Genomic DNA, 10,977 nt, shown 5'->3' with positions numbered 1-10,977 from the left:
AATAGTAGTTCAATAAAATTTTGAATGTGAGTCAACAAACAAAATGACATGGCCTTTCACTCATGACCCATCTCAAACGGTTAAACTGCGGTTGTTAGGAAATTATACCTACCAAAGTACGAGAAATTTCTGTCTTTAAGCAGTTGGAAGATTATGGTCAACACAAACACACATACAAAATAAAACATTTTAACATGGCACATTATAAAGAGAATGTAGAGTACATTTTTCTCACAAAACATTTTTATATAATAATAAGTGTCAGTTAGTTTCAATTAGAAAGAGAGAACATTAAGAATTAATAGTAACTTTAGGGAAAAAAGTAACTAAAGATAAATTATGACATGCTTTCATTATATCATCTTCTAAATTATTTTTATACATTATAATAGATTTTTTTTACCTTCAATTATTATGCTGAACTTGTTTGAGAGCACTGAAAGAGAGAGAGTAACATGTATTTGCACTATTACTGGTTTTAATTTGTTTTTATTTATTTCAGTGTGTGTGTGTTGTAATTAGTTGTACTGGGTACGTTGTTTAGTCATAAGGATTTTTTTAATATATCTTGAGGTTTAAGCCAAGTTGCATTTGTTTTCTTATCCGAACCTTATACATTGGTATTTAGTTTTGGGCTATTCGGCTGTGTTATATTTTAGATTTATTTGTATACTGTATTTTATGAAATCAGCTGTCTCAGTAAAGTTTGTGAAAATCTGACTTAATAGATATATTTGTGAGCTGAAACACATGTAGATGTCTGTAGTCAACAATTTCCTTGGCAAAAAGTAGTTCTTATTCACTGGTGAAAGAAATCATTGCTCATTTGATTTTGTATATTGTCAATTTTAAGAATAAAATAAAAGGCTGAAAACTTAAGTTTTTTAAATTTTATATTATTTAGAATTGCTAGAATGTATCTTCAGTTTAAGATGAGTTAAGAATTTGGAGTCATTTGAGGCTACATAAAATAGGATATTTGATATGTAATATGAAAATCTTTTAAATTAAGAAATTAACTAATGTATAATACTAAAATTTGAATTATAATCTACAATTTGATACCAAACTTTTTGATATAAATTCAAAAAATAGTAGTTCAATAAAATTTTGAATGAAAGTCAAAAACCGCTATGACATGTCGCAATAGGGTTAATGAGATATCACTATATTTGATCAACCCACATTGGTACACCCCTCCCATATGCTATGTCTATTAAAAAATTTACCATCAAACTAAATTTGTTTGGACCAAACACAGTGCTCCCAGAAGTAATAAAATTCCTTAACCTATTCACAGATTACTTAGAAAGCCAGAGAAATTATAAGTTTTTGTACAACTTAATCTAGTAAGTGCATGTTCTTGGTTTTATAAAATGAAACTAGCCTAAGAGATAAGATAATTTTCTTGTTTTTACCTAATTTTTTTATTCATTATGATATATTTTTTAACTTAAAAACTTATTAGGCTACATACAAAAACTAAAACGAAAAATAAATAATTTTTTTCATAATCACTCCTCAAGGAACATATGAAGTTATAAATGCATGATGTAATCTGATCCCTCTATTCCACTATACCACCCATTATTTTACTGCTTGTCAAGATAGTTTTACGAGGATCAAAGAGGAATAACACAGAAAAAATAAGTGAAAGCAGATACAAAAGAGGCCTAAAGCTCTCAAGATAAATAACTGTAATTGTGTATTACTGTCTGCTGTCATTCTATTTTGTATTTTTCAACTTTTGCCGATGTTTTCATTACAGTTAGGTTTAGGGTAGAGAAAATAAGTGATAAAGTATAACATTTTACAAAAAAATATAATATTCATTTAGGAGGTTCCAGAGATTATATAAATGAAATATGAAATTGTATGACAAAAAGAAGTATTTTTATTCTTAGAATAAAAATCACCTTTTACTCAAACTCACCCAATAAAGGCTTTGTAAATTCGTAAATAAAACTTTATAAAAATAATTCATTAAACAATTGGAATTTTTGTGTACAACAGACCTATAATGTTTACTAAAGACTTGCCAAATTTTAGTAAGACATACTTATTACATTCAGAGTTACATTTCATGGTTACAAGAATGGTCAAAATGACCAAGCCTGAACATACAAAGTTAAGAGCATTGACATTATTGTTAAAAATGCTGACAGTATAGATACATATCCAAAATATGTTTTTTCCACTCAAAATATCAATAAATGATTAATATACTCCTGAAAGTATGTTAATCATTTATAGATTGAAAGAGAGATTGCACTTTATTTGGATATTCAAAATAATCCTTGCTACAGAAAGAAAGAAACTCTTAAGAAAACTGCACCAAGTAATTTCAAATGTTAAAAGTGCCTCTGACTATATGATATGCAAGCATATCATTAATTTTATATCTATTTTAGTGATATAAAAAAATCTTTACATTTTTGTGAATTAAGTTTCTATGCTGTAATTGCAACATGTGGTCAAAAAGTTTTTAAAATTATCTTATTCTAGTTGCTTCATTTCTTTGTTCTCAATATTAGGTGATGTATACTCTGCCTGACAGGATTTTGGCCCTTCACTAATGCGCTGGCCAGGCATGTTGTTAGTGGGTATTTTTATAGTGACACTATTACTCATATATCAATATAGTGGCAGAAGCAGGAATCAGATGGACATGCTATGCTAAGAATAAGAAAAACTGGACTGGTCTGACAGAGAGCTACATCCAACGAGGGATGACTGCTGCTTAGATAGATATATAGATCCTTTGCCTGAGAAAATATTGCAGCAAGATACAGCATCTGGGGTTAAAAGAATTGGCACTATAATCTCTTTTGTTGGTTGATTATGACACTGATTACATGTAACAGCTGAACAATGCTGTGACAGAACACAGGTCTCAAGGTGGCAATGTTGTGTGGATAAGGGAAGCAAGCTTACCTGTTGAAATGAGGCACACTTTCTTTAGCCAGTTTTTACTAAAAGATTGTCAAGTGAAGACTTTGTCAAGGACAATGTGTTTTCAGTCTATAATATATTAATCATGAAGGATATATAACTGTGGAGCAAAATTTGATCAACCTCGTAAACACCATAATAAGAATAAATAAATAAATCTATATTATCCTTTACTTCTTTCTAGAATTACTTAAAATAGTAACATGAAACTATATTTATTTCTCTTAATTAGCTTTACACTCAAAACAGTATACATCTGTTTATATTTAAATGTTATAATTTTTTAAACTGAAAATGTATTTCCAATAGATACTTACCTCTCTCATATAATAGCTTTTCTTCTTCAGTACTGCCCTCTATATGCACAAATTTTTTCACTAGCCACTAGCCTTGATACACCCACCTAATCCCTGTGTTTAACATGGTACAACTGAGCTGTAGCAAGCAAATAAGCATGCACTAGCCACTAGCCTTGATACACCCACCTAATCCCTGTGTTTAACATGGTACAGCTGAGCTGTAGCAAGCAAATAAGCATGCAACAACCCTCCATCAACAGAAGTGTGACATAACCTCATGGCAAAGCTGGCTCCCTCTATACTGTAGAACTTTATCTTCACTTCAAGATTAAGCAAAATAGAAGCACTGGAAGTGGAGAGGAAGCATGGAAAGTGCTAGCAGAGATAATTATATATTAGAAATTTGTTTTCAGTTAAAAAAAAAAGTATAACTTCCAATAAAATACCTTAACTCCACCCAGATAATAGCTAGAATCCCACACTGATCTGGTGGAGGAACTGGTGCAAAATTTACCTAGATGAGCACCCTTTGAAAAGGAAGATGACATCTCTATGTAGAGGAACACACCCATGGGAGACTGCATCATATCTAAGCCCAGTATACTATTCACCCATCATGAAATTACGTGTCACTAAATCAGGTGGAAAAGGAGCACATCCACAAGCAATTGGATTGCTAGGATGCATCAGACTGTAATCAGTAGGTTGACTCCAGTCCAAAACTAGGTGGCATCGAGAAGTTATCTTCGGTCCGCAGTAAGAGGGCCCTAACCATTTCACCTCAAGCTTAGGCAACAGGTGGTATTCAGTATCCAGATGAGTAGTAGACGGCCACAATGAAGGTAATGGGAGATGAATATATTAGGTGTGGTCCACATACCAGCCTGGATGGTTTCCTCCAATGAACAATAGAAATGAGCAGCCAGGAAAATGAAGAAGTGCTAAACCTGATAAGACGACACATATACAAGGAAGAATAAGCCAACCTGATAAGCTGGCAAATCCATCCTATAGGGGTGATAGGGGAAATATCACAGAAAGAGGAAGATTTCCAATAGATAAATAAATGTTAACAAAAATCATGGAAAGAAGCTATGTAGGCAATATAACATCATAGAGCATGAACAAAACAGAGAAGACTGTTATACACAACTATTTCAGTTTAAGTTTAATGTGAGCATTACAATTTAGATAATTTATATACAGCATGGGTATCATATCTAGTACTTTTAGAAACAATATTTTATGGTAAGTTTGTTTACATAACTGTTTATAATCATACATAGTGTAGATCAAATATTATGAATTAGTGAATGTTCACAATAGTGAGATTATTGCATCATATTAGAACTCTCTGAGTTCTCATTAGTTGAATTGAGTAACATTGCACCAGAATATCTAGTACTGCATGGAATATTCTAGACTTCTGATGAAGTAGAAAACACGTCCAAAAATTATTATCAATTTCTGCTTCTAGACTGTGGGATCATGACTTTAGCAATAAAGAGCATACAGTGGCAATTTTTATAGTGAAATTATCGCAGACTGTATTGTAACAACAGAGTAGAGAAGAATAATTTTTCTTGTCAATTCTGTTCTAAAAAAAAAAGATACAATTATTTAAAGTTCTAGATACAACTGTAGTAACCAACAGTGTAATAAACATTTGATTTGTTTTAACATATTATTTTTAAAACAAGCGAACTGTGTTGCTATTTGTTTGTTGTTGAAATTTATTAGAAACAAGTCACAAACACCTATAGTAAAGAGTCTGGCCTCTACAAAACCAGACAGTATCTACAGTGGTAAAAAAAAAGACATAAACAACAGTGGCAAAGAGGCCTATATACACACAGCTGTAGCAGTGGTGAAAATATTGTAAAGGTCACAACCACACTATATAACCATATCGACTGACTTTGATAAGTGGATAGAGAGGAGTAGAGCATCAACAGATGAGATAGGAGGAAAGATAGAGAAAAGAGAAAGAAATAGAAAGACTGAAAGAAGAATGAGAGCATGAAGCACAAACCCAAAAAGAGAAAGAAGAAAAGGAGAGAGAAGAGAGACAGGAAATAGAGATAATAAGAGCACAAATTGAGATCACCAAGCTCACCCAATAGAAAAACAAAGGACCCAAGAATGACAATGGGGTCAAGACTAGCTGACCCAAACAGTCCAAATTTGATGAACAGAAAGACAACATGGAAGCTTTCCTGCAGAGGTATGAAAGATTTGCACAAAGTAAGAACTGGGTCAAAGGCCAATAAACAGTCTGTCTCAGCCCTCTTCTCACAGGAAAAGGCATATAAGTGTATGTGGGCATGACATCAAGAGATGACATGGACTATGACAAGTTAAAAGAGTCCTTGCTGAAACGCTATAAACTTAAAGAAAACTTTCGATGGAAGATCAGAGAAGTCAAACATGACACTGGAAAAACAGTATTTCAGTTTTTGTCATGTCAAAGGCAATACTTCACAAGATGGACTGACATGGCCAAGTGTGAAGCTAGTTTTGAAGGACTGTCAGATCTATTAACAAATCTGACATGTCACTGTTCCTCAAGTAGAAGTCAAGAAACAAAAGAGAGAAGAGATGCTATGCTTCTTACAAAATGGGGCACAATACGAGTGAGTGCAAGTCTGTCACTAACAAACAGCAGCAGAAATCTCAACATAAAGAAGCTGGAGCTACCCACAAAAAATGATGATGGAAAGAAACAACAAAAGAATGTGTCACCATGCGTGCTGCTACCAGAAGAAATAGAATGAAGACAACTTGTCAGTCTCACCACAAGAAAGATGTGCTATCACCATGATTAACCCTACAAATATGAGCTGGGTGGAATCTACCCACTTCATAACCACAAAAGTATCCATGAAAGTAATTGTAGTATAATTTTTGATAATGTACACGAATATGTACAAAACTTTGCAGTTTATTAGTAAACATTACAAGAATTTCGTACACGAAATATCAGGATTTTAAGTATTAAGATTTCTTTATTAAAAATTTGCTCATGAATTGTTTCTTTCTGAATGTTTACTATCCTATGTGCAAAGTAATTTTAATTTTATGATTAATAATATTTTTCTTTATCTGAAATTTGTCAATTTTCATTTGTGTAATCTCTATATCCTTCTAGATAATCATCAAATGTTTCTTCGATAAAACTATATTTAATCTGTAATTTGAACAATGCTAGCTCTATATGGTGTTGGTCGATTTGACCAACCTCATAATCATCATAAAAATGAGTAATTAAATATAAATTATCTTTTTTTTTCCTTCTAGAATAGCTGTAAATTGTAACAGGAAACCACAAATGTTTATTCTAAATAGCTTAAATTTCATAACAATATACATCTATTTTTATATATTAACTTTGTTTTATTGACCTTTGGACTGTGTCTGACAAAAATACCCTGACACAAATTGAAAATTACACTGCGCATGTGCAGCTCACGTTACCGTATGGAATAACATAATGCACAAGCTGCTGGTGAATGTATCCTATCAAGATTTTTATTATTTTTCTTTCATTATTTTACCTAATAAGTTTCTATTTTTATTATTTTACTTACTTTTATAATAATAAATAGTGAAAACAAATGAAAAATAAAAAAACCTCATCATAAATATCAATTCTATTTTTATTTTTAGTAAAGCTTTATATTTTATTTGTTTTTTTCTTTACTGCAACATTATAGTTGATTCTACCAGGTTGTAGGTAAGTAATCAAAGTATAATGAAAATAAAGGTTCTAAATGCAAAATAAAATGTATGGTACTGTTAGTGTTGATCACAAAATTTCAAAGTACTTATGGTCAGAGTTTACACACTTATTTTCTGTAGTTATTTTACTGCTAGCAGATGGCTTAGAAACTAGAAGAAACAAAATAGTACTTTGTTATTTTCAGTACAAACAGCAGGAGAGTTTTTTCTAATATTTTTTACACCTACTTTATTTATTCTATTGTTAGCAGCTGAAGCAGAAATCTGCCAAATTTAAAGCAATTAATCACTGTTCCTGTTTAGATGCTACCATACTTTGACACCGTCAACATCAAATAAGCTCATATGGCACAAATCCCAGAACTTTCCCTGCTTTGAAAACACAGTTGGGTATGATTTATCAACTTATTGACAGTATAATGGTTACAATGACAATTGTCTAAGGTATTATAAAAAGTTTATTTTATGACTTTGTAAAAAGCCTGGGCTGATTCAATAAGTCGATATGTTGAAGTATCCTATAGAAACTATTTGACTCGCGGCTCCAATAACACAGTGAGGTAGAATTTGCCAGCTTCTCTACAGTATGGTGGTTGCAAAAAAAACTGTCTAAAGTACTTTATAAAAATGATAGAAAATATTTATGATATGGCTCTGTACAAAGTTGTATCCAATCCAATAAACTTGGGTGGTTGGGATTTAGTGGTAATATAAATGTGAAAGTGCTTATGAACATCCCGTTTCCTATTTTACCATGCTTACACAATAACCAATAAATGCACAGCTTCCAAAATTTTCTAAGGTACAACGAGGTTTCAGTTACCATACATTACCTATGTATATATATATTATTGCTATTTACAAATAAATATTTAAATTTCATTTATTTTTCTTAAAACATAGAACAGTATATAAAACATATTCAGAAAACAATGATCTTTACTACTTATGATGTTTTGAAGTTCATGAGTCGTACTTGCTAACCCTCTTAGATCTTACAGGGGTATCAGGGACAGAACCCCACACCTGGATTAAAGATTCTAAAGTTTGATAATCGAGAAATGGAAGATCTGAATGATGGTACGCCAAAGTTTAATTATCTGAGGTATGAGGCTGATGAGGCATGCTGACCACAGAATATAACTGTGCCACAAACCAGTCAGCATGGACCCAAATATCTGGAGGAGAATGGAAAACCAGGTAGTCAGGGGAAAGGGCAAAATGTAAAAGTGAAGGAGAGGAATCATAAGACACAGACAAGAAGTAAAATACCTGTGACATCATATCCAGAAAGGCTGAAGACAGTCTGGGGGTGTCGATAGGGGGTTTAAAAGATTGCATGGCAAAGGAAGGTGGAAAGAGGCTATCCAAATCATCATCTTCTTGTCCAGGTTCACCACAAAAAGGAATAACTGGTCTTGAAATAAGAGACACTACAGGCCACATAATTGACTCCAATTCATGACGTATTAAAATGGAGACTTCCTCAGCCAAGAGTGTGGAGACTGAAGCCTGGGAAACTGCAAGTTGAGGTGCAGTAGTAGTGTTAGCTCCTGTAGTAGTAGCCATAATTTGAAATTCAGAATTTATAACTCAACTGAGAGTGGATAACAAAACTAGCAACCAACAGTAACTCAAGTTTAACTAGTAAAAAAAAAAAGAAGAAATAATGAAGCTGTGGAAAAAAAAATCAAAATCAAACATGTCTTTACACTACTGTGCCAAATCAAGAAGTGAAGATTGAGCTCTACAGTACAGAGGGAGCCACTTGAGTCATGATGGTGTGTTGCACTCCTATTGGTGGAGGGTTTTCATATGATTATTTGTATGCTACAACACAGCTAAACCATGTTAAATAAGTGGGGTAGGTGGGAAACATATTACGTGAGAGGAGGTAAGGTATCGTATTGGATTTAGTGTTTCATTGGCCTTTAAAATGTGTTAGCCAATAATCTCACCAAACTAGTTGTAAATCACTTGGCATATGTGTAGCTCATGTTACCCTATCAAATTACATAACTCATGGACTACTCACAAGTTGCTCACAAGCATACCTCACGAAAAACTTTTATTATTACTATTTATTTTACCTAATCTAAAAAGTTTATACTTTTTACAGTTTAGTTTATTTTATAATAATAAATAAAGAATACACATGAAAAACAAGAAATATAGTACTTACCAAGATCTTCTTTTCTTTTACTGTTGACTGTTCATGAAATTAACCCTACTCTTTATACTAATAGTACTAATGCACTAAATAAAGTACCAAAAAAAAACAAAATAATAACTCACAAAAAATAGACAATGTCCTGTAACTATCATAATTTTTCTGGCTTTGCAGCTATATGACAAAAGCCATTAAAAATTCAGCTAAGCTTGTCAATGTGTTTCTTGTGACAATAAAGTTTGAAATGGAAGCAAAATAGACAATTCTCTGTACAGAAAACAACATAATATAATATGCCAATTGATAAATTAAAACTTTGGCTTTCTACTGAATATAAATAATATAGTATTAAACATCAAAGAGAACTATGGAAATTTCTGAAAGAAAGGATGTGACAGGTGTGCATGGAACTTGGACTGATTTTCTTGTTTATGGCTCTGTAACCAAATAAAATTGCAAACTATAAAGATTATGCTTTGCCTGAGTAATATTATAATGAGTAATTTACATAAAATTTCATACTTCTCCAAAGGGTGGTGAATAAATTAAGAGAAGAGGGGATACCTAGAGAGAAATTGTCACAGTTCTTGTACTAGGGGAAATTGAGAATTTTTTTTAAATATTGCCTTCTAAAATTAAGAACTTCAATCTTATTACTAGCTATGTTTTGAGTCCAAGTTTATTTGCATACCATGATAATACAGTAGTTTAATTAAATTTTGAATATGATGCATAGAACCTTGTGACATGTGCAGACAAGAATACTGGTATGGAAAGAGTTTACAGTAATTACACAGTGAGCTGAAAAACATGTTATTTTTCAGTTATCCTATTTACTTTACATTAAATCACCACAAACTTACAAAAACAGTATAAAAACGATCCTTTGGAAACACCCTTGAAAAATATAAAGCCCAATAAGATGAAAAACTTACAGCTTTTTCTGTATTCTCTAACATTTCATGTTTATTCATTCGAACAAAATCTGCAACCCTATCTTGAGGCAAAAATTGACACAGGTTACCAACTTGAATGTTCAGCTCCATCACAAGATTCTCTACCTGAAAAATTAAACAAAACAATGTTTTAATATTCTTAATTAATCTGCTAAAAGAAACTAGACCTTATTCTCTAAATCTTTGATTGCAAGCAATAAATTTAAAATCTAAAAGTCAATGAAGCCTACAAATGAATATGTACAAATATGTTTGTTTTGTTTTAGGGTGTAGTCATATTGAGCCATCTGCTGTGTCCACCATGGGGAATCGAACCCCAAATATTAGAAATGCAAGTCTGTAAGCTTATGGGGAATCAAACCCCAAATATTAGAATTGTGAGTTTGTAAACTTATCGTGTCCCATTGGAGGGTGTACAATTATGAATCATACTATTAATAAATTTTACTGTTAGTAGATAATCCCAACAAAATAAAAATAAAATAAAATAATAACACTGGTAAGATTATGAAAAATTCTTGACATTCTTTCTGAATTATTTTCACCAGTCTGGTGGAATATGCATTTTAACACTCCTGAAAACATTCTGTTTTAATTGATTTCTAGTTAATAGTACTTCATCTTAAAACTACTAAATAACTAATAAAAAATATAAATTTTTCTCAATTTTTGGGCATACGTTCTACATGTAAACAGGATGTGGAGAAGTCATAAACTTGTGCTAATCCTGTACCTTAGATAAATGCAACATTCCACAAGAATTATTCTGTTAGGATTATACTTTCTTGGCACTGTTTCTGTGTCATGTCTTTCTAGAGTGAGGACATATTCCTATTTCAATGGGTGGTAAACAGATTTATAT

At 31.9% G+C, this 10,977-nt stretch overlaps 1 protein-coding gene across 5 annotated transcripts in view; it reads right to left on the bottom strand.

The window, feature by feature from the left end:
- LOC106461715 (structural maintenance of chromosomes protein 5-like) overlaps positions 1-10,977 on the bottom strand; it is a 326,380-nt gene that overhangs the window by 256,217 nt on the left and 59,186 nt on the right. For all 5 annotated transcript variants that reach the window (XM_022388747.1, XM_022388745.1, XM_022388743.1 and 2 more), the window contains exon 4: positions 10,095-10,220. In XM_022388747.1, the coding sequence (XP_022244455.1) occupies positions 10,095-10,220 (126 nt within the window). The remainder of the gene's footprint in view (positions 1-10,094; positions 10,221-10,977) is intronic.

Source organism: Limulus polyphemus, unplaced genomic scaffold (assembly GCF_000517525.1).
Source record: "Limulus polyphemus unplaced genomic scaffold, Limulus_polyphemus-2.1.2 Scaffold1017, whole genome shotgun sequence".
NCBI lineage: Eukaryota > Metazoa > Arthropoda > Merostomata > Xiphosura > Limulidae > Limulus > Limulus polyphemus.
The sequence above is the reverse complement of the archived record's forward strand: the minus strand, read 5'-3'. Positions and strand labels throughout refer to the sequence as shown.